This window comes from Haliaeetus albicilla, chromosome 10, assembly GCF_947461875.1.
Source record: "Haliaeetus albicilla chromosome 10, bHalAlb1.1, whole genome shotgun sequence".
Classification (NCBI taxonomy): domain Eukaryota; kingdom Metazoa; phylum Chordata; class Aves; order Accipitriformes; family Accipitridae; genus Haliaeetus; species Haliaeetus albicilla.
The window spans coordinates 32200349-32224527 of NC_091492.1; the positions used below are offsets into that span (position 1 = coordinate 32200349).

Here is a 24179-nt window from a genome sequence, read left to right on the forward strand (position 1 = left end):
CGGGCAGCGGTCAGCCCGCCCCAAGGCTGCCTGGGGGCTGCCGGCCTTGTTCCTTAGCCCCCCCCCCGGCCGCCTCCTGAAGCCACCAAGCCGGGGAGGGGACGCGGGGGGCAGCACCGTCCCCCGCCTCCCCCTCCCCGCGCCCCTGCCCCGCCGCCCGGCCGCGGTCTCCCTCCCCCGCTCCCTTCCCGGGCCCGGCCCGGCGCGTCCGCGGCCCCACAGCGCCCCCCGGCGGCCACGCGGCAGCGCCGCAGAGCCCCGACCCCCCCCGAACACCCCCAGGGCAGCCGGGAACCCCCCCAGGACAAAGGCTTACTACTGCAACGTGCAGACCTCCACTAAAAATAAGAGCTCTTGCAACATATTTTTCTGCAAAGACAAAAAAAAAAAAAAAGAAAGAATCTTGCCCTAGGACCAGCATTCCAGTATTTTATTTGTTTTCACCTGTACGACAGCAATTAGCACCAGTACATCATTAAAGCCTCAGGCAGGTGAGCCCAGGGGTAGTTATCTTTGAGCTACCGTTAGCTGTGCCGAATGCCGCCGGGTCTTGTCGTGTGAGTCGGTGGGTCAAGTGTTCTGTGGTGCCTTGTCTGAGACGGTGCCTCTGCCCTCCTCCCATTTCGGTTGAGGCTGCAGGCCGTGAGCCACTGTTTGCAGGTGGACAATTTTGGATTCAAGGCCAGACAGAGTTTACAGCTGTAGTTTAAGCAGCACCCCCAGCGAGGACTCATGCCACGGAAATAATCCAGCAGTACTGGCCACAAGAAGGGACTTGGCTTGTCCCCCCTTAACTGTGAGACTCGCTTTGGGCATCTAGGCAAGTCCAGCCTGTGGACCAAGTTCTGGGTAGCCGCTACCCTTCCCCTTCGTGACCTGGGCTATGTCACAACTGTTTCCATGACAAGACAGCCCAAGCCCTGCTGCAGGACTGGGGACACGGCCAGTCAGGAATGCCCCAGCGTAGGAACGGCCGGTGTTGGTTTTAGCTCCTGTGCTCTTCCTGCCTAGCAAGAGGGACAGAGACGTAAGAGGAGAAGTAGTGCCTACCCCCCAGAAGGTCACAGGGCTGTCCTAGACAACTGCAACGGTTTCTAGACCACGACAGTATCCATGCCACACACAGTGCAACAAGTCCCCAGGTCCAAGAGAGACCAGAGACTCCCCCCGCTCTGTTTTGTCCTTGCCAGAGGCACCAGCACTGACCCCTTTGGTTTTCCCAAGGGCTACCCCAGCTCCTGGTTGGAAGCAGGGAAGGCAGGGGTGGTAGACAACTACTCATTGGTAGTTAGCCAACACTGTCCCTGGGCTTTGGGCTTCTTTCCTGCTGAAGAGCGACCCCAGCCCACTCAGATCTCCCAAGACATCAATTTCAGAAATCTGCAATATTTTAATCAAAACCTACTAAGGCCATGGTTACTTTCACGATTGCACATAGCTTCCTCCATCTCAAAAGCACAAGTTTCTTCCTTAACGTTCAAGGATAGGGTCAAACTTCTGCCTGCGCCCTTCCCGCATGCAGGCAGCACGGCCAGAGCGACGCAATAGCCCCCCAGCACCGATGGTGCATGGCCAGAAGAGCTGACCCTGGACGGCTGAGCAGGCAGCAGGGACAACTGTCAGGAGCTGAGTGACAGGTCAGATGTACCACTGAGTTTTTTGGCAAGGCTCATCTCATGCAGTCACCTAAAGCAAGGAGAGGCTAAGTAAAAGGGCTGTGGGCTGGAATCACTGGAGCGCAAGGTCATGGCACAGAATTGGGGCTTTAAAAGTCACCACTGTACTCTCCAACACATGCAAAGGCTGGAGCAAAGCTGGGCAGGCTCCAGGTACCCTGGGAAGAAACATCATTGAAGTGACAGCACCCAGAATTGATTTGCGGTGTAGTCCAGTCACATCAAGTGGCAATAAAACCGTAAGTGGCTTCAGGATAGCAAGCCCCATTCGCATGAGATGAACGGTGGCTTTTAAAAAGATCACTAAATCCCATCAGTGCTACGTATACAAACCTCATTTATTTTAAAGGCTCCTATTAAAGTGCCTTTTACTCCTAGCAATAGGCAATTTTAAATTGCAAAATAACGACCATCTTCATTCCTGCTGGCCCATGGGGAGAGAGGCTGTGGCAAAGGCCGGCACCCTGGGGACAAGGGTTCTTGAACACTGTGTTTCGGGTGTCTGGATGAGGTCTCCTGTGCCCCAGTGCGGGAGTGCTGGTGCAGCAGTGCTGTCCCGTGGCTTTGCCGTGGTGTGCAGGGTCTCCGCTGAGTTGCCCAGGACGACCTCACCTTGCGGAGACCTCTGGGAACCCAAAGCAGGTCTCACCCCCAGCACTGACATGTCCTGGTGGCATCGGCTCAGGCTTCGGCATCGTCCTGGCTCAGGGTGTCAGCGTCGTGTAGGAGCGGCGTTGTCTCGGAGGAGGAGGGCGGTTTGCTCTGCGTGGTGGGGTGGCTTGGGCTCTTCTCGGCAGCGGTTCTCTGAAGAGGAGAGGACAGCGGTTACAGCCACGCACTCGGCGCTAGCACTGTGCTCAGACCTTACAGTGCGCAGGGGTCACCACATGCCCACTTGGGATCTGCGTGCCCCAAACCTCGTGGACACTAATGGGGCTAAGAACCCTTTTCTGAAGGCTTCTTAAATTGAAGATTTTTGCATCTCCTCCCCTAACAAAATGAAGTTACTTCCATTCCTGCCCACCGACACTTGTAACATCTCCCAAACGCCCAGCCTAAAGAGCTGTGTCAACAAGTGGAAGAGCTACGGGACAAAGTCAGCATGCTGCACAGCATCAAAGAAGATGAAAGGGAGACAGACAGGGTCTTCTCAGAGACACGACATCTTGAAGACCCCCAGACCCCAGCTGCAGTAGAGACACAGACAGCACCCATCCCTAGTATAAAGGTAAGCACAACCTCTGGGGAAGGGGAAGGGTGGAAGCTGGTGCCTTCTGGCACCAAGAGGAAGGCTTCTGCTCCACCTAAAGATTTACATCTATAAAATAGGTTCACCACCCTCAAAGTTCAAGAGGAGCCAGATATGCTTTCATGAAGATCATGTGACCCCCCCAACCCTAAATCACGCAAGACCCCCCCGGAGGAAGCAGCAAGTGACAGTAGTGGGTCATTTCCCGCTGCTGGGGACATAGGCACCCACCTGCCCACCCATCTAGAGACATCTGCTGCTTGCTAGGGACCTGGATCTGGGGTGTTGTGGAGGGACTGCAAGGCTTATCCAACCCTTTGGCTATTACCCGCTACTTCTTCTGTGTGGGCACCAAGGATACCACCAGGGCCACCTGGAAAGTATCAAAAGTGACTACAGAGCTCAGGTGGGGGGAGATAATCAGGGCAAAAAAGCTGGTTGATATTGAAGGATCACCTCCTCCAAGCTCAAGAGTAGTCCATCCCAACAAGCATCCCAAGTCAGGCAAAAATGCCAGCAGGCCTATGTGGATGAGCAGAGAGCTCCTGGCCACACTCAAACGCAAAAAGAAAGCATACAGAAGGTGGAAGCAGGGACAGGTAACCTGGCAGGAATACAGGAGCACTCTCCCAGCATGCAGGGATGAAATTAGGAAAGCCAAAGACCAACTGGAATTGAATCTGGCCAGGGATGTCAGAGACAACAAGAAGGGCTTCTGTAAGTACACGGGTGACAAAAGGAAGACTAGGGAACGTGTGGGCCTGTTGCTGAAGGAGGCAGGGGACCCCAGAGACCAGGGGAAAGTCTGGAGCAAGGAAAAGGTACCCTTGGTGGAAGGGGTTGAGGTCAGAGAATACTTAAGCAATCTAGACATACATAAATCCATGGACCCTCATGGGATGCACCCACAATTGCTGAGGGAGCTGGCTAATATCACAGCAAGACCACTCCCCATCATCTTTGAACAGTCCTGGCAATTGGGAGAGGTGCCCAAAGACTGGAGGAAAGCAAGTGTCACTCCTGTCTTGAAGGAGTTAAAGAAGGAAGACCTGGGGAACTACAGGAGGCCAGTCAGCCTCCCTTCAATCCTCGGGAAGGTGATGGAGCAGCTAATCCTAGGAACTATTTCCAGCCACATGAAGGACAAGAAAATCACCAGTAGTCAGCATGGCTTCACCAAGGGGAAATCATGCTTGACCAACCTGATAAATTTCTGTGATGAAATGACTGGCTTGGTAGATGAGGGGAGAGCAGTGGATATTGTCTACCTGGACTTCAGTAAGGTTTTCAACACCGTCTCCCAGGAGAACCTCATAGAGAAGCTATGAAGTATGGGCTGGATGAGTGGACAGTGAGGTGGACTGAAAACTGGCTGAACCGCCAGGCCCAGAGGGTCATGAGAAGTGGCATGAAGTCTGTTTGGAGGCCAGAAACTAGCAGTGTACCCCAGGGGTCGTTACCGGGTCCAATCCTAACATCTTTATTAGTGATCTGCAAATCTGCTGATGACACAAAACTGGGAGGAGTGGCTGATACATCAGAGGGTCATGCTGCCCTCCAGAGGGACCTCAACAGGCTGGAGAAATGGGCTGGCAGGAACCTCAGGAGGTTCAACAAGAGGATGTGCAAAGTCTTGCACCTGGGGAAGAACCACCCCATGCACCAGTACATGCTAAGGGTCACTCAACTCTTAAGCAGCTTGGCAGAAAAGGACCTGAGGGTCTTGATGGACACCAAGTTGAACGTGAGTGAGCAATGTGCCCGTGTAGCAAAGGCAGCTAACTGTTTCCCAGTAGGAGTGCTGCCAGCAGGTCGAGGGAGGTGATCCTTCCCCTCTATTCATCACTGGTGAGGCCACACATGGAGTACTGTGTCCAGTTCTGGGCTTCCCAGGACAAGAGAGATGGAGCTACTGGAAAGAGTCCAGCAAAGGGCCACTAAAATAATTAAGGCACTGGAGCATCTCTTACGTGAGCAAAGGCCAAGGGAGCTGGGACTGTTTAGCATGAAGAAGAGAAGGCTCAGGGGGATTTTACCAATGCATACAAGTATCTGAAGGAAGGGTGTAAATACAGAGCCAGGCTCTTCTCAGTGGTGTCCAGGGGACAGGACAAGACCCAACAGGCACAGACTTAAACACGGGAGGTTCCATCTGAACATTAGGAAGCACTTTTTTTTTTTTTTAAACTGTGAAAACTGTAAAAACTGAAACAGGGTGCCCAGGGAGGTTGGAGAATCTCCATCCTTGGAGATACGGAGACAAGAGAGATCTGGACACGGTCCTGGGCAACCGGCTCTAGATGACCCTGCTTGAGCAGGGGGGGTGGACTAGATGACCTCCAGAGATCCCTTCCAACCTCAATGATTCAGTGATTTTGTGATCCTGTAATACAAACCCAGATATTTTATACATCAGAAATTCCCTCCTGAAAGCCTTTCTGTTGAGGCTTCCTGCATGCAGGAGGGGAGTGACACCCACCAGTTGACTACCTCTGTTACCCCCATGAGTTTTTACCTGTTCAGAAACTTACCTCTGGATCTCAAGCACTTAGAAGGGGGAAAATAGGCAAGAAAAGTGTTTCCTCACACCAATCCCACTTTTCACCCTGATCCCTGCTGATATTGTCAGGGCTGCAGATCAGGTACACCAGGAGAAACAATAAGAGCATGTGCTTGCAGCCTGCTTAAGTGTGAGTATTAAGACATCTAAATTGCCTTGAATAAAGCCATGCGACAACATCATTCTATCAAATCTTGCCAAGAGGGCATGTCTGGTAGATGTGGACAGTAAACATTTCCATTTGATTGGTTTTAAGCAAAGTTTAATCACATCAGGATGAGAGAAAAATGTGTTACCTGGACTGGGTACCCACCTACAGTCTGGCTTCCCGCAACACCGTCCCCTTAACTGGAGGCAGATTTTTGCCAGGGGTGGCCTGGTTGGCCTTATTACTGTTAGAGTTCTTTTTATTGCTAGTCCAAAATAAAGAGCATCCTTCCTAGAAAACAATCAGGCTAGTTTATGGTGCACTTGGACATGACTTCCATGAAGGTTCCAATTTTAGGAGGAGATTTTAAATCACTGTTTAACTAGAATCTAGTTTTTAATGAAGATTTCAAAATTTAGGTTAAACTAAGTCCTATTTAAGATTTTGGTCAGTGTCAAGCCAGTTTTAAAATGGTCTGTTTGCCTTTTAAAAGCATCAAAGCCTGTGGTGTACAGGTTTTAGGCCATGTTAGCAGAGGAGAGCTACAATGCTGCATCTGGGCATGTTTTACACCTGTACAGATTTATGCATTTTTTAGAACTGTGGGTCCAACAGATGCATTTCAAACTGGCTCCACTATAAGCTAGACTAAGATTTAAGCGTTTCACAGTACCTCATCTGGACTGGGTTTAGAGCACACTGCTCCCTCCAGAAGCCAGCGGCACACAAGATACTCCAGGCAGGAGCTGGGTTCAGGGAGACCTTCACACTGACAGGCACGTGAAGGTGCGGTCAATGCCCCCGCTCAGTGTCCTCTCTGACATCGCCTGTGACTTCAAGAGGGAGGACTGTGCATGATTAAGCAATCATTGCTAGATCAGCAACACTTCAATCAAATGAGGAACACACACCTTGGCTGCAAATTGCTGTCTTCCAGCTCTTATCGGTTCATTAGGCAGAGACTTTCATGTGTTGTTGTGCAGCTTCCTTAGAGATTTATAAGGTCATTGAGGGTTTTTAATCACTTTCCAGGTAGTCAGGCACTTCCTGCGGTTGATTTTTAGTTCTAGCACTTCATGACACTTTTGGCTGAGCACCCAAATACAGCTGGCTTACGCTTGGGTTTGGGATATTTCCCAAGCAGATATTCAGTTGACTTGAGTGAATTTAAATTCCAGCTTTTCTTCCCGAAAAGCTTTCCTTTCTTCCCTGCCCTTTCTGGCATGGTTGAGGCTCTTTGATACCAGGAATTAAGACTTGCACAAAGCAGGGTGAGGAAATGCCAGCCCAGGGCCGCATAAGGTCTTACAAATAGCTGCCTAGCAAATACAGACATTTTTCAGATATGCCTGTGCTATGCAGCAGAGTGAAGTCTGTTTGCCAGCAAGCACTTGCTGTTGTCGGAGCAGAGAGGTTCAGCACACAAAGCCTGACCATCCCTGGAGCACAGTAAGGGTTTAACGCTGAACCCTCAGGTCCTAGCATCGCTCCCACCCTGCAGGGAAGTGCTCGGAGGAACAAGGGGATTTGGGATCATGTGTTTAAGTCAATTAAGCAGTTGTAGGCTTGGTTAAAATCCAGTTACGTGATACTCTGAGAACCCTGGCACTATTTAAAGTGGGTTTGTGTTAGTGTTTCGGTAAGGGCAGTTACAGGAGGTTGAGCAAAAGCAGTCCCTCGCACGTGCTCTCCCCTTAGCCCGCTCTCATCCACAGTATTGCCTTTTTATCCCCACAAGTAGCCTCCTCACTTCTGTAGCTTTAGAGCCAGCTCAAGCCATTTGACTGTAGTGCAAAACTAAATAAGCTTGCTTTGATAAAGGTTAGGGTAGGGAGCTAGATCTCTACTTCAAGAGCTAAAGCTTTTAGAGAGCTTAGTGTTATCAGATGAATGTTTTGGAGCCGGAGCCACAGATCTCCATCAAGTGTTTTAGCTGCTTTATATTCTGTCCTTACAGCTCAGATCAGACTCGTGTGCCAGCCAGGCACCCTCACTGCCCGCCCAACCACCGGCCAACTTCTACCCAGCTGCCAGCTCCCTGCAGGCTTCAAAGGTCTTCGCTTCTCAGTAAGCCCAGATTCACAAAGGCCCTGAAGGTTTAACTGCCAGAGCTATTTGGAGTAGTTTGCAGAGAAACCAAGCGAATTTCAGGAAAAGACAGAGCTCAGACTGGGTTGAGAAGCGGCCACAGTATCTGTGCCCCTTCTGCAAGAACACAGCGACTGCATTTCACTTGTGAACAAGCTGCGCTCAAGTAGCTCCATCCCCTCGAGAAAGCTCTGTTCAGATTAGAAAACTGTTGGGACCCTGCAGAGATGCACAGATTTGTGCAATGGCACAGACCTGCTGCTTTCTATGGAGGCTGGGTTGATAAGCCAGGCTTGTTCTTTCATCAGCTGAATGAGCTGAGAAGTACCTCCTCCTACAGGAATCCACTTCTGTCACTGTTGTGCACTGAGAAGGCTAGAAATGCTTTTACGTTATCTATTTGCAGCCCAATTTCTAGATGGCCGAGGAAGTGCTGCTGCTATGTGCTGGCACCTGGCACCATTAGGACATTGTTCGTGGCATCAGCCAATGTTTCCTCAGGAGTGTTAGATTGTCAGCCCAATCTACATCATCTGATTAAGTCTGATTTGACTAACAGCATTTCCCATTAGACATCTGCAAGTTCTTACCTGACTTGTTGCCATGAGTACAGCTGCTGACATAATGAGCAGGACACTCAGCCCAAGGAAGATATACTGCAGGTAGTCCAGCAGGGACGGGATCAGCACCAGATTGGTGTAAAACTGCTTTAGGACTGAGCCTTCGATAGATCCGCTCTGCTCAAAAAAGCAAAGTTGTCAGTGGCATTTCCCTCCCATCCAGGGCTGAGACAGACCAGCTGCACAACTCCTCTCCCACCACCTCCCAGCACAGATTAGGGAATTTATGCAAGATTCAGTCAGGCTAGAAGCTTTTACTAAATAATTGGAGTCAGCTGGACGGACACACAGCTGGATGCTGCACTCCCTAGCCCACATTAGCATGGGGATGCTAGCAGCTCTGTTCTGGGCCCTATTTAACCCCACATCTAGGACAAAGCCAGAGGTTTACCAAGTATAGTGGAGGGCTTGTTCAGCTCAGAGGGATTAACGACATAGCCAAGTATTGCAAAGCCTTCTGTTGGTGCTTAATTAGTCTGTCTGGCTTAAAGCTTTATCCAAAGTGGAGTTTCCCCAGCACTGGGTGATGGGGAAGCAGTTCCCCTCTCCTGCAGAATCAGGTCAAGGAAGGCAGCTCACCTCTGCAAACCACAGCAGCGGCAGGACCACCGGCTTAATCTTCCCTGTTTGACTAGGGAGGGACGAAAAAAAAAAGAAAAAAAAAAAAAAGAAATACACACTTAGATTTCTGGTTGATCCAGGCCACAATTAGTGCCATAGTTCTTCCTAAAGGGACAGGCCTGACAGACTGTTAACGGCCAGGAAACCAGTGTAAGGAGGTAGCAATTCCTGCTGCTTCAGTGAGCTGCTCCCTTCCCTGAGGGACCAGGTCCAACTTGGGCCCTTCATGCAAGAGCAGACCTTACTCTTTCATTTGTGCTTAACTCCCTGATGACAGCAGTAAGTGCCATCCCAAATGTGGGCTCCAGGGACATGAACTCAGTGAACTGGAAGGCTAAACTTCATACAGCTCCAAGACGTCTCAGTCACCTGCATGGTACCAGAGGGCGGTGCGGCCAAGTTCATGGTGTCAGGGCTGTCTGCTGGTGTACGCACTTGAGCCAGTCAAAGCAGCAGGAGCACACTCCCACGCTTTTGGGTGTTTAACATCTGGCACCACACAACTTTGTTACAGAGCCCTTCTGTTTGCTTTCATAGAGCTGAAAGTGTCTTTTTGGACACAGGCTTCAACTGTCAACTCTGTAGGCAGAGTGTATTTTGCCTCTCCGTATTGGATGTAATACCTTCTGAGCAGCAGCCCAGTGCAGGCGAACCGCTCCTGTGCCTCACCAGGATCAGTCCATTCATTGGGCTGTCCAGTCAGGTGCAAGAATGCTGCAGGAGTCAAGCAACCAGGCAGCCACATGCTGTGCCTCTAAAGGATGGCAGTTTGAGGTCACTGGAATAGCTGTCATTTCACCATATAAGCCAGCTGGCTTCTGCAACCATGACAACTGGTAATGTTAAAGGTACTTCATCTTTGGGGAGAGTAAACTCTGCAGTGATCCCAGCATCAGCAGCACACCCTGCTCAAGGGAGATGGACATTTCCAAAAGGTGACTACTTACATTATACCAGACACCTGCTTTATGTACAGGTTCAGCTGGAGCTTGATGGAGCAGTTCATGGGGATGCCCGTCATCTGCATAGGAAGAGACAAATCAGTTCATAAGTGAAGGCAACATTTGTCTGGAGAGCTTTGCAGAGGAGCACCCTTTGCTTTCCATCATAGCTGTTCTGGGCACCACCTTCCAGAGCAATGGATTGGATCATCCAAAGATCCACTGCAGTCAACACACAGAAGACCAGGAGTATAGCTGGGGTTTCCACCAAAGCACAAGCATTGGTCAACCAGGTACCAGTCCCCAGGCCCTGAGGATGACCGCTCACGAAGGGACAGCGCTGTCCCCATGGCACTTTGCAGTCTGTCCCCTTCACTTGAACGCTCACAGCAGCATCCAGAAGGGCTCACCTCCCTTGGGGCAGTCTGAAGGCAAAAAGCAAACCTGAACGGATGTGGCTGCTGCAGAAGGCAGCGTGCATTCAGCGGGCAGACAGCATGAACCAGGGAGGCGTTGTGCGACCCAGGGCTTGTGGGACTGAACAAAAGCAAGTTCAAATTACCAAGTAGCATATGCAACCTGTAAGTGATTCCCTAGGCAGAGTGTTTTAATAGCAACTTCAGCGGTTTTTGAAGCCTGATAAGCCTCTTCTATCATTCGTCCTACCAGCAGCAGGATGGAAATGCATCAGTGCAAAAGATTCGTGCACACAGCAAAGAACAAAACACTTCTCATAACTAGGAACCAACAGACATCACTGTCCAGCAACTCCCTAAGACCATGAAAACACACTACGAAGCTGGTCTTGCTGACACCCATTAAGGCATTGGTTTCTCATGACACTGCAGTTTTGCAACACATTTTTGAGGGCAGAAAGTTTTTGTTGGATTGCCCCACTTGTACTCAGCAGGCCTCAGCTAGATAAGAATTAGTTAATTGGACTGTTATCAGTAGATGTTTGATACTGTAATAAACTTAGATTTCCATAACTGTGATAAGAAAAGCAGAGAGAACCTAATGCCTAGATAAGCAGCACAGCTTACCTTACCTCAAGAGGGGGATTGGTTTCTTGCTTGAGCAAACATCACTGAACATTTGGAAGATCTGACCACGTGCAACACAGGCCATGGGTGGAAGATCCCAAAGTCCCCTCCCCATCAGCGGCTGGGACAACGATGGCTCAGGACACCCCAACTCATCACCACTGGAGCGGTGACTTCACCCTTATGCTATAGACATGCGAGAAGTGTAACACAGCAGCAGTCCAGTGCGAAAGCAGCCAGTTAGATGGGCAGGTTGAGAGACTGGAAGAAGCCAGCCCAAAAATGGCGGTGACAGCTTCAGCTTCAGCTACAGCGTGGTCTTCAGACTTTGCCAGTCAGCTCTCATGGCAATATGTGTTTGCAGATATGGGGTGTAACTGGGCCGCTGCTAGATACACTTCCTGGTGTTATAGACCTGAGTCAGTAGAAAGAACTTGACTGTGCTTATCAAAACAATTATGGTTATAATTAGTTCTGCAATTCTCTAGAAGCCAGGCTAGTTATTCAATTAGTTTATGGCTTTGACATTTTTATCTGCACATGTCCTCGCCAGTCTTTGCACTATGGAACCTGCTCAAATAGGTGCCACGAGCACAGAGCGAGGCCACCACGCAGCCGGTGGCAGGCTCCCCCCTCCCCAGCCCAGGCTGGACCCCCGGGGCGAGGCGAGATTCCTCCACGGGGTGAGGACCCCGGCAAGCTCACTCACCGGGTGCACGTCAAGGAAGAGCGCGTGCTGGTCCTTGCTGGGGTGGAGACCTTCGACAGCGTTCACCAGGGCTGGGTCAGCATTGTAGAAGTGAGGATGGGAAATGAATATTGGTGCATCTGGATGAGAACAAAGACACCTTAAGCTCATCTGAACCCATTTGAGACTTTTTGTTGAGGTTTTTAAGCCATTGCAGCACTTCTTCTGAACAGGCTTTTATATTTTTCTTCTCCCAACCAGAAAGCTCCTTCCCTCCCTGAAGCTTATTCCGTTGCTCTAGGAGGGTTAAGACTCAGTGTTTAAGCCACTGTCTCCCCCCAGGCACCATGCAATGCCGTGGCAACTCGCTGTACCCAGACATGGGTTAGGACACTAAATCTGAATTCTCACTCCACGTGACCTGTGCTCAGCATCCAAAGTTAACGTTTAATTCGGCAGTTATGCGGCCTGTCTCTTCCTACCCTTGCTCCCCTGCCTGCTCCCTCCCCAGCCCGGGGGACGTAACGCTCCCACAGTATCCTTGGGAATTCCCACAAACGCCAGGCTGCCACAGGGCCATGGACCAAGGGGACTTTGGGCACAAGGATTTTCCCTCTTTCCCTCCTTGCCGAGGCGCCTGCAGGAGTGTAAGCAAGAATGCAGACCTCGGCAATACCTTTTAGCACTCCAGCAGATAGCAGAGCCAATTTTTCCAGACAGCCAGGTTCGTATCACAGCCCCACAGTTTAATATTGGTACGGCAGGTTGAGCCCGGGGAGGAAAGGACTTACTTAGCCTACAGGTACTGACGTTCTGGATGCCAGACTGCATGCAGGGGCAGAAGCCTTCGTTGGGTGGATAGTCCGTGCCATTAGCAAAGAGAGTTTTCGGTGCCACGAAGCGATAGGTGGGCACACCCTCGAACTTCCCAGATCGCTCGTACACCAGTGTCATGGATCTGGAATGGTTTCAGTGGAGAGGCATCAGGATTAGCCAACAGGTTCCCAGCCCAGAACCGGGCTCTTATCTTCACTGAATAAGACGCAATTGCAATGTAACTTAGACTTTGAGATCATGATAAACTTCAGAGCAGTGCTTTGGATAGGGAATGAGTATTTAAACCATTTGCTTTCCATGTTTTAAGCACAGATAAAGGGTTGGTCAGGACTAGTTATGGAGACAAACCACAGGCTTCTAAGTCTGTTTGCAGTATCCGGATGAGATTTGTTTAAAGGCATTTAGTAATCCCCAGGGCTGCTCTCCAAAAGATAATACCCTCTTTGTGCAAGCCTTGGCTCCAAGGCGCTCTGTCACAGGGGATGGACACTGGCTAAATCTCTTTTGCAGCACAACTCCAGCATATAGGGTCTCAGGGGAGTGGAAAATTTTACTACATTATGCAGCAAGATTTTTTCTTGATACAACAGGCTAGTGATGTTACACTGCATTATTGCTACCAGCTGGCCAGGACAGATGCAAGTTTCCAGGAGGGAAGTTTGCTCCCTTCACACTCCAGTGAGGCTTGCAAGGATGCAAACAGCCTGGGCAGGCCAAGGGGATGCTTATTCCTACAGCTGCCTTCTGACACCAGGACCAAGGATGGGGGATCCAGGGCCTGTTCAGCAGTTATGTGTATGCCTTTCGGCTGTGCTCACCTTCCAGCAAGCAGGCAGAGGCTGCTGCAGCATATCAGCAGGATAAAGCCTTGCCTACCTTGCAGGGACATCCAGGTAGTTGCATCTCAGCATCAGCTGGATTTAATGTGCAAACAGCATAGGAGATGAGCCCTGCATGCCCTGCAGCAAGGCAGATATGCTCTTAGTCTATCAACTGATGTTTGTGACTCCTTCCCAGCCAGCTGGGCTAGCAGAGAGGCTGAGACAGAGATGTGGGGAGAAGAGACAGCACTGGCTGGTGAAGAGGCAGAGCCACTTCCCCCACAGCATTATCCAGCAGGAACCTCCTGCGCTAACAAGAAACCAAGCTTGGTTTCCTCCCATTCACTATATGCCTTGCCTGGAAACATGCTCTGTTTCCTAGAAGATTTCTGCAGTTTTACAGAAACAGGTATGTGTATTTAAACTTCGATTACCAGTAAACTTCCCTGTAAGTCCTTTGCTCTGGGTCATTTTGGTATTTGCTGATGTCCCTTGTGTAGAGGAATTCCTGCACTAATACTTGGCTCAGCTGACTTTGCTTGTTCCGTTGAAGAGGTCATTGTTCTCCATTCAGCAAGAGCGCTTGCTTGTTTTGCAGCACAATCTACAAAGCCTGAATTAACTTTATCTTCCCCAAGCTGGGGACAGGATTTTGTGCCACCTCCTGCCTCCCGGCTTCCCTTCCTTCCAGCCTCAGGGAGTTTCCACACAGGCAGGCTCTGCAGGATGCTTTAACCCCTGTGTGATCAGCTAAGGTCAGGGTGTCTTATACAGGACAGACATGCACAGCAGCACATGAAGTAGGCAGCAAAAAAAGCGAATCAGCCTGGAAAATGGCACAAGCCCCTCCATCACTTCTGCAAGCATTTAGTCAGCTGAAATAGTTCCGCAAATAGTTATAGCTGCATTTCCTTGTGACGACGCTTACTTCACCCTCTCACCTCCCACATCTTATCTAGACTGGTTATTTTCTACTGATTCAACATGGGCAAGTTAGACTTCTCCAGTGATCTGGAAGGTATTTATGAATACCACAAGATGCTGCTAGTTAGACAACTACACTGTTCGCAAAGCTCAGATACTGCAATGCTGAACAGCAGCTGAACTTTAACTACAGAAACGAGTCCTGAGCCCTCTGTGTCACTGCACAGGTATCCTGTGTGCATGGGATGAGTGCTGCATCTCCTGGCACTTGCACAGGGACAAGCTGGCAGCTGTGGCCTCACCTGCAGGCATCAGGGCTGTAGAACTCCAGCGACGTCGGGGACATGAATGGTGGCCACATCTCCCCTGCGGTCCCATTGATCATGTTGCACTCGCTGCTCCGCCAGTAGTTCACCTACGGGACAGATGTAGAGAGAAGAGCTCAGAATGACAAGCTTGCTGGAGAGTTGGCTTCCACCCCTGCATGGGACATCCACCACTCTACACTGTTTCCATAGCAGCTTGAGATAGCAGCACCAAAGAGCTTCCAAGATCTTTCCCATTCTAACATCTGCCCAATTAATGGAAAAACAGGACAAGATCCACCTGTCCCAAGTGTTCCCACAGTGGCTGATCTGTAGATTCAGTTGATTTTAGTCAGGAGTGGAATTCCACAAGGGAAGAATAAGCATCCCTTTAACAAGGTTATTTAAAGTAACGCCTTAAACACAGGCCACAGGGGCCTGGGACTTCAACCATTAGAAGCAACCAGCTCCAACAGCATTTCAAGGGAGTCAGAGTGACACAGATGATGAGCTGAACTTCATGCTTCATGACAAGCTTCTTGTCATATGGCTGCCTTCTGGCAATTTGCTAGAACAGAAGTTGCAGCAGTTGAAATCCCATAGAAACCTGCCTTCAAACCTACAACTCAAAGATACAACACCACCAAGAGCTTTCAGTTTATCTTGCTTTAGATCAGGCATTGCCCCTGTGTTAGAGGTTTGTTGCCTGACACTCACCTTCTTTAGTCCATTCCATGAATCCACCATGTGAACTCTACTGATATTCTTCATGCCCGTGTTCACTGTGAACAGCCCTGAATTGGAGTTATTAAGCTGTAGAGAGAAGAAACTGATTTTTAATCCACTATACACAGCAAGACTGCAATATGTTAATGACTTAGCATGCTTTGTCAGCTCTAGGGGTGTTTCACATACTGGAAGGTACTGAACTTTTACTTATTTCTGTTGCCAGCGACAGCTTCCAACACATGCGTTTCTGCCTGAGGGGAGAATTAAGGCAGCCTTACACAACCACCACCAGCTACACATGGCTGCTCCAAATGGTTTGTGAGGGGACCGTGTGTCTGGGCTATCCCCAAGACCAATATTGCTGTAATTTTAGTGTTCCCCACCAACAGTTTACTTACCTCAATAAATAAGCCAAATTTCCCCTTGAAAGGGATCAGGCCAGGAACAAACATATTTATTGTGTCTATAAGAGGGTCTTCATACCCCCACATGATCTCCCCCACCGTCCGGTTCATGAATGCCTCCTGTTTCAGGCCAGCCAGGGCTCCACTCAGTAAAAGCTTCACAAAGTTTGGCAGGTTTTCCATCATTATAGCTGCTCCCTGGGAAAGAAATCAAACCTCTGAGATGAGAGCCCAATCTTTACTAAAGAAGCAGCAATGCATCCTCGGTGCTCAGCAAGGTCCTTCTGCTGCACCGCTCTACAGCCCTGGAGAAATCCTTTGGACAAACTGAGGTTTGTCATTTATCCCCAGTTTGGGAGGAAAGCAGTTGAGGCCTCACAGGCTTCATTTGCCCAGAGGATGCTCAGATGAGGTTGCAGACTCGAGCCCAGCCGCTTTGCCAGCCACTCTGCACACTCTGCTTTTAGAAGGGTAACAGCCCAACACGACAAGCAACACCCAGAAAGCAGAAAACTGTATTTTGTAAGCTTAACCCACCTCATGGCTCGATTAGCCTTAAGCTCTACAAGAAAGTAAGCTTTGAGTCAGCACTGGGCATTATCGCCCTCCCCGCAAGCTCAGAAACTGGTACCCATCCACGGAGCAAGTCCTTACCATCATCAAAATGTTTGGCACAACGATGTACTCATCTTCACTGCCGTTGGACAAGTCCGGCTGGAAGAAGAGTTTCCGGTACTCCAGGAAGGAGACTGTGTCATTGTCATGGAATGTGATATTCGTTTTATACCTGAACTCTCTGCAAAGAGATGGGAGTGATCAGAAGAACCTTCCTCCACGCAACGCCTGTGGAGCAAGGATGGGCTGCACAGGCCTGGGCACACTTCTGAAGAGCAGAGGAAGGAGGCCGGACCCCAGCAAGAAGCCATGGGACAGCAGGGGAGGCAGCGTGCTGGGGAACAGGCAGCGTCAACCTCACACCCCAACCAGGGTTAGGGTCTAGCAGGAGGAGATGGCAGCCTGGGAGCGAGGCATCCCTGACAGATGGGATTCTGCAGCAACTTGCAGACACCAAGTGTTTCTTCCCAGCTGATGAGAAGGGGCTGCAATGCTCCACAGTAGCATGGTTGTCCCCAACATCGTGAGCCCGTTACAGCTCCCAAGAGAGCTGCAGCTCAACCCACCAGCAAAAACAAAGTCCTTTATTGTGGAGTCTCTGTTTTATGGCCCACATTAGGGAAGGGCACTAATCTTGCTCAGCGGGAACACAAGGACACTAATAAGCTTTGCCCCTTTGTTTATTCTTATTTACGCTAAGTGAAGCCTTTTCCCCAAGCCAAGTCACTGATGCGATCACAACATACAGAATCCACATGGTCTTATGGTGTGACCTGGCAAGCACAGGGGAAACAAGAGCATATACGTACTGCCAGGTTTCCCCCAACGCCAATCAAACAGCTTTGGATTAAACCAGTAATCTCCCCACATGAGCTTGCTTAGGCTGCTGACCTGACTTTGCCTACATGTGTAGGCACTAATGTGTTTAATATTGCTATTTACAGGTAAGTTCACACGCTCAACTCAACATCAACCATCACTTCATGTTTCGGGTTCAGAGAAGCACCTGGGGCTTCAACCACCATCCTCAGCCATAGCAAATAGACCCAGCCTTGCTGTAGGTGGGCCTGACCAAGTTTTAGTGCTCCATAATGGTATTCATGACCAGAGCACTCATGTTAGGCAGATTCTGGGTCTCATGTTAAATAAGAGGTCTTAGGCCAATCCGTGAAGTTTGATACTGAAGTGACTCCAGCTCTGGAGCTGGGGTCTTAAATGCCCAATGAAGATGAAACAAGTCCATTCGGAAGATGAGGGCTGCCCACCACCACACCAACACCCCTCACGCCTACGTTTGGACCATATCGGCCCAGGTCTGGCTGTCCAACAGGTCCCCGCACGGGACTGAGCTCCACAATTCAGTGAAGCACAGACCAGCCTTACCACCCTGGAAGCCAGAGGTCCTACTTGTGGCTTTAGCAAGATCAGAGCAATTAGAGCACATTTGGGTTGCTCTAAAATCCTGTGCCACTGGACTCACACCAAGTATGCTAATGCCATGCCCTCCTGCCACAAGAAGCCTGGCAGGCAGCACAGTGGCCAGGCTCATGCCTAGCTGGACCACAAGCGGTACCTGACCTGTAAACATAGGGTCCACGCTGGTTCAGCACCGGCTTTGCGCCCTGGAGGACCTCCTTGGGGTTCAACACTTCAAAGAAGTACACCGACATGTAGAAAGGAACGGGAATGTCTTTCCACATGCTGAAGGAGATGCTGCTGGGGTCGATCCTGACATTCTGCAAGGAAAAAAAAAAAAAAAGAGTAAGGACACACAGCTCTTGGGCTTAGTGGCTGCAGCTGAGCACATCCACCTTCGGCTCCATGGCAGGCCCAGCTGAAGGCAGCAGTTCCAGCAGGGGCTCTCCAGAGGATCCAGGCATGTTATGCAGACTGAAACTGAGCCAGATCTAACCCAGGAACTCTTATGTATGCAGAAGCATCAAGTTCATGCCACAGGATGTCTGTAGGCTTATTTATTCAGGCTCAACTTTCCAGATCCTACCCACAGGATTTCAGAGCTGTTTTGATGTGCTGGAGGCTCACTCTGTGCTAGACAAGCCAGCACTGAATTATTCACAGCTCTGCATGTTTGACTTGCCTGGCAGAAACAACCCTGTCCCAAAGGCCTCTGCTCACCTGCCAGGTTTGGCAGCTCCACGCAGCCAGAAGCACGCAAGGGCTGGGAGAGGTGACACCCATCCGCACAACTGTTTGGGTACGGGCCAGGTAGGGCCTGCTAAATTCCCCAAAAGCAGATCAAGACCTGGGATGGCGACCCAGCTGCGTCCTGACAGCGCTGTGCAGGACACCTTCGCTTTCCTCTGAGCTGCCATCCTGCAGTGACTCACAGCTGGTCATAAGGCAGGTCAAAGGCAACACACAATGGGCGTTTCCATATCACTCTCCCGTTTGCTGGGAAATGCCTGCAGGACCCCAAACATGACTTAAGCCCTCACCAGCTCCCCAGCCCAGGAGCTGGCATCTGGGCACATCTGTCTCCACTCCCTCCCTGCCTCCCGAGGTCTGCCTTGTGGACAAAGGCCTGTTCCTTCTTGAGCATTTATTTTGGGTGTGTTCCATCATAATCTTCGCTTCCTCTGCAAGCACAAGCCCTTGCTGTGGTTAAGTAACCCAGACAGCTTATGGAAGTGGGTTTGATCCACTAATTGGTGAAGGCACATGGGCATTATCCCACTGCAGCTTGGCAGCCCCACAACGGCTCTCCTGCCCTGCAGCAGCTCGATCTGATTGTACATGTATTTTCTGCCACAGGGAGTTGAGAAGGAAGGCTGCTGGAGGTTTCCCCACAACACCCCATCTTTCTTTAGCCATTTCGTGGCGAGGCTGTGCCACCCACAAGCAGCGGGGCTTTGCAAGCCCCCTGCTGAAGCCCAGATGCTCCAAGCCCTACCCCTGAGCAGACACGTCCACAGTGCAGTGTAACCCACCTAGCAAACCCTTCCCACCTCCACACCAGCACCCACCTGCTGGTGGCCAAGAACCTCCGTCCTGCCAGGCTCAAGGATTTCCATGGCAAAGCAGCAGTTAGAGGATGAGAACCACTCAGATTTTATTTAGCCTGCTTTATAATCCCTACTCCTGAGTGTCCAATAGAGTCTGAATCTGCTTTCCTTTACTTGCTTATTCTGCCTTGCATTCCCTGGATCCCTCATTGCATATGCATTTATTTATGTAATATGTACACAGTCAGATGGAGCTGCATCCCAGCTCCCTGCTACCTTTCTCAGCCCTCTCCCATCTGAGCACAGCAGCTCTAGGTACTCCACCAACGCTGCTAAGCAGGATCTACTTAACAGGGTAGCCTTACAATTAAGCCACCTGTAGGTCAAAACAAACATGGTCATAGGTCTGAAATAAAAACAGACTATTTTTCACTTAGATGGGTTACAAAGTGTCACTGAGATGTTTGACCCCTCCTGACCAGGCTGATCTCTGTTCCTGAGGAAGCGCAAGGAACTGGCTACGGCCTGGCTCCTCCAGACAGCACCAGAAGAGCAGCAGCTCCATCAGCAGAGCCCAAATCCTGCTTCTCCGGAGGCGAGGCTTCAGCCATCCTGCTCAGTAAAACCGAGAGTTGAGGTTTCCTCTTCAGATTGAGAGGAGCAGTCATGCTGTGTGCAACCACAACCTCAGTGTCACCCTCCACATCCTCTCGCCACCATGCTCATCACCCTGCTAAAACAGCAAAGACTGTCAGTCTTCTCCCAGCTTTCAGGCAGGACAGCACAAGAGCTCCCGGGTGGAGCAGAAGTGGCAAGTGGCAGATGGATGAGTCCATGGGTCTCACTGCGTTAAAGCTCATATCTTAGACAGGTCGGTGGCACTCCAGGTACTTCCAGAAAAGCAATGTCCCCAGGTTTTGCAGGGCCGATGCCGCAGGCAGCCCAGCTGCCAGGACAGCTGCAGTTTCTGTAAATGGGGCAGGAGAGAGGCTCCAAGTTCCCCATTTCTACTGCATGTTCCCGTACGGACTTTACTCAAAGATATCCTCAAAACTACAATCTCTTTGCAACTAAGTGCTTTCCCGTCAGGAGACACCATCTGGACAGAGCTCAGGAAGCCAGGATGGGCAAAGCAGCCTTCACCTGCCCAACCCCAGCCCTTCAAGGACCAGCTCCTCTTACCTACACCACTCTGAATATCAACCCAGGAGTTTCAGTAAGGCCCTGGGTATTTCTCATCACCCTAGACATCATTACTCAGTTATGTTTTCCATTTCAGATTAAGCCTCATAGGAGCTCAGGACCATTTTGGGTCATGCTGAAGATGTGGAGACCAAGGGCTTGAGATGAAGGGAGACCCGAGGAGAAACAAGGGCTCGTCTTTTCCTCACCTTCTGTTCTCACCGCAAGTTCTTAGGAATTAGCTAATCAAGTAGAAAGAATCAGGTCTGGCTAAAAAGAAGAGGGCAGAAAGGTTTTCACACCAAAAATGTCATTCCTGTTCTGCAGGGGCCGTTCAGCCTTTTCTTTGCAGGTACCAGCTCCTGATGCCCATGAAACTGGACAAAGATTGACCTTTACTGCTTAAGCCACAGGACTGACTGGCTTTGCCCAGCCAGCAGCACTTCCAGAGGACACAGTTAACTAGAAGTTTGGTTTTGGTGGAGACTTTGCGGCACACGTAACCGCAGCCATTGACTATGGGGTGTTTATTCACCTTTTTCATCAGAAGCACGTTTCCAGGTGCTGCCCTGGGTGGGTGCAAGCTTGAAGAAATGCCCAGGTAGGGTGCACGTCTCCTTTGGGTAGGGAGAAAAAGGTTTGGCTAAATGTAGGAATGAGCCAAATGTTTGTTACAGCAGGATAACTGGTGCCCCAACAGCGAGGACAGGAGCACTGGTTCCCAAGACTGTGCAGCAGTTACTGAACAGACCAACAAGTCCATCCACAGCCCCACGTCTTAACAGTGAGGGACAAACACCCCTTCAGCCCCAGAGCCTCCCTTGAGGTCTTCAGAGAGGCAGCTCTTTAGGTTTTCAGTCAAGGAGAGAATGACTTGGAGGTCGCTCCACGCACGAGGCTCCTTCAGAGCACTCGTGCACACCATCTGTGCCATTTCCAGTTCGGAAAGCATCTCACCAGAGTACATCTGAGCCTGGCAGTCTGCACGCCTATATGAAAGGAACAACTAGCGCTGTAGGTAAACGTAGTAGGGACAGAAGGAAGGGCCGCTGCTTGCGGCAATGCTCAGCCCAGCACCACCAGCACCATCCCCCCCGGCTGACTCCAGCTATGCAAAAAGCCCTTGCTAATCCGCGGTGAGAGCCCATTCAGCCCAGGCACATTTGCTGTAACCAAGGGGGGAATATCCCAAGCCCGGATTTGCCCGCACTAAGATTCTGAGGCCGCTCAGAGCTGCAGCAGCGACACCGACGCAGAGACCCTTCGGTGCCCAGCCGTCTCGCGTTCCTCCGGATTACACCGCACAGGGAGAACATGCCCACGCACCACCAGCCCTGGCTGCGCACCGGCTCCGGCACGCCGCACCACCAGCACCCCTGCACCTCGCACCGGCTGCGTACCAGCCCCGTACCAAGCCCCCAGCCGTGCACCGCCTCCACCTCCCCTCGGCCCCCATGCACCAAACGCGTACACCCCCCCCGGTCCCGGTCTCCCCCCCCCCGGCCCCGCTGACCTTGATGACCTGCTCCTTGACGACGAGGGGCCCCACCAGCAGCAGGCTGACCCCCAGGAGGGCGCAGGCCGCCCCGGCCAGCCCCAGCCCCACCGACACCCTGCGCCGGGCCGCTGCCATGGCGCGGCACAGCAGAACGGAGCCGGCCCCCGCCCGCCACCGCCGCTTTATGTCCCCGCGGCCCGGCCCGGCCCGGCCCGGCGCGGCGCGGCGGAGGGGGCGGGGCGGGGCCGGGGGCGGGGCGGGGCGAGGGCGGGCCCCGGCAGCTGGCCCAGGCCACCCCCGGGAGGGACCGGCTCCCCCCGCGGCCACCGCATCGGCTGCGAGCGCGTTGTCACTGCAGGTGTCTCGGGAGAGGGGACAAGAGCGGGCGGCTGTAAGGGGCTCGGCAGGCGGTCAGCCGTCGGCCGGTCACCCACGGCTCAAGCCCAGGCTGTCCCCGAGGGGAAAACATCCATCGCCTCTTCACCCGCCTCTGTTTTGCCAAGGAATTGGGTCTTTTGTCTATCTTGTGCACCTAAACTGGCCCTGAACAAAAGCCTGGTCGAGACTCATCCCTAAAAGTCAGCAGAAAATAAAAAACGAAGGGAAGACTCCAGCTTGTGACAGCCGATTTTAAAACGATTAGATGTATCATCCTGTTGTCCAAACTGTAAGTTGATCTGAGCTAAAGGGTCTAGAAACTGGAGTGCACCTACCTCCAAAACGCTGTCCTCCGTGATGTGACGTGTGGGTGCCACGGGGAGACACAAGCCCACGGGCTCCCACACGCACCGCAGAGGACCCGACTGTTACCACAGCCTTCACCTTGGTGGAACACCCGTATTTGTGTCTTTACGCTTAATTGTGTCTTTTTTAATTCCAGACCTTTTTCCTTGATAGTTGCCTCTGTTTAATTGCTGGAGCAATTAACATGTGTCTGTTCAATACCAGCCAGCTCTCCACAGGGGAGACAGCTGCTGGCTGTACTCTATTTCCCCAGCAGCAATGCTTTCAGACCCAGCACAATGTAGGTGCTGTGTCTTCCTTCACTTTAAAACATTTTGCTAGAAAGAAATCCTGTGAAAGGAGTTTTCCTTCAAAAACCAATAAACCCAAGTAAGATCCAGGAGATATCCCAGGCACCACGTGAATTGTGTGAAGCCATCTGAAGCAAGACAGCAGGTACTTTCACGGTTAGAACAAAAGACATCCTTAACATTTATTAAATGCTTTGCTGTTTTCATCAAACACTGCTGTTCTGTGGTTTATCCTACCCAAGCTGTGGTCTCTGCTCATGGGTGCCGCGCTCTGTAAGTGTTTGCACTGCCACCGTTAACAACCCCTTGAAGTTCATCAAATCCAGCAAGGCGACCTGCTGAGATCAGTACTTTGACTCAGCTTACGAGACGACGACACAGGTTTCTCCTCCAACAAGCTTTCTGCTGCTCTAGTTGCAGCACATCCACTTGGATCACGCTCCAGGCCGTTACATATTTGCACAGCATTATAGTTTTTAAGTATGGCATTGCAGGGTTTTTCTTTCACCAAGGCATTTAGAATAAAAGAATTTCTTAAAACACAGCACTGCAGTCTTCCGTGTAGGCTTTTGACATTCCTTGAGTGTCCCCATGTCCTCCTGCAGCTCTTCCCCCCCCCAGCAATCGGGCCACGTTCAAATCAGAACCACTTGCAGTTGTTTTTTCCAGCTTTTTGGGGTTTTTGATCACCAGATTTCCAAGGAAGAGCTTCCCAAGCATGTAGAGCAAGGAACTAACCAGGCTGCAGCTTCTTCCTTTTTACATAAGATCAGCTCCATTCCAGAAACACCCACCCCTGAACTGGATCAGTCATCCACGTTTAAGGAGCCCCATTACAGCACACCCAAAACTGCTGAAGGGCTGCTGAATTTTTAATTGCTGCATAAATTCAGACCACTCAAGAGGCCACAAAAACCATATAATGGCAAGCTTTACGGTTTGCATGTGTTGAGGGTTCGGTTACCTTAGTCAAGGAGTACATAAACTGAGTGAGGGTCTGCCGTCCACCGCGAGGGCACGGCACCAGCACCACCCACGACGCTCCCACCCAGCCCACCAGCAGCACCAACCACCCTGTGGAGCCCGCATGTGTGTGCGGGCAGAGCCTGGGGACAGCCCCCCCAGGAACACACCAGGAGCTCAGCAATGGCAGGACCCCAACTCTTCTTACCTGGCACAGGCTTCAGCTCACCAGCATGCAAAAGCTTTCTCCAATTCAGCATGTCTTGATTA

The 24179-nt window shown here is 51.1% G+C and overlaps 1 protein-coding gene across 2 annotated transcripts; it reads right to left on the reverse strand.

Moving 5' to 3' along the window:
- Window positions 1-409: 409 nt before the first annotated feature.
- Window positions 410-22156, reverse strand: SCARB1 (scavenger receptor class B member 1). 2 transcript variants are annotated; one of them, XM_069794877.1, is made up of 13 exons: window positions 21928-22156; window positions 17848-18005; window positions 16309-16450; window positions 15649-15852; window positions 15239-15334; window positions 14519-14631; window positions 12426-12592; window positions 11656-11774; window positions 9910-9983; window positions 8921-8972; window positions 8312-8458; window positions 5799-5924; window positions 2367-2480 (listed from the first exon to the last, which is right to left on the reverse strand). In XM_069794877.1, exons 1-12 carry the CDS (start codon window positions 22045-22047, stop codon window positions 5799-5801), a joined length of 1518 nt encoding a protein of 505 aa, XP_069650978.1. In that variant the 5' UTR covers window positions 22048-22156; the 3' UTR covers window positions 2367-2480. The 2 variants fall into 2 exon arrangements, with proteins under 2 accessions (XP_069650979.1, XP_069650978.1); XM_069794878.1 differs by lacking the exon at window positions 5799-5924 and having other exon boundaries at window positions 410-2480.
- Window positions 22157-24179: the final 2023 nt, after the last annotated feature.

Coding starts and splice junctions, on each gene's coding strand:
- SCARB1 (XM_069794877.1), bottom strand. CDS start 22,047: ATGGCAGCGGCCCGGCGCAGGGTGTCGGTGGGGCTGGGGCTGGCCGGG. Junction 16,451..17,847: donor CGTGGACCCTATGTTTACAG/GTCAGGTACCGC, acceptor ATCTCTTTGCAG/AGAGTTCAGGTATAAAACGA. Junction 12,593..14,518: donor TACAGCCCTGATGCCTGCAG/GTGAGGCCACAG, acceptor AAACCATTCCAG/ATCCATGACACTGGTGTACG.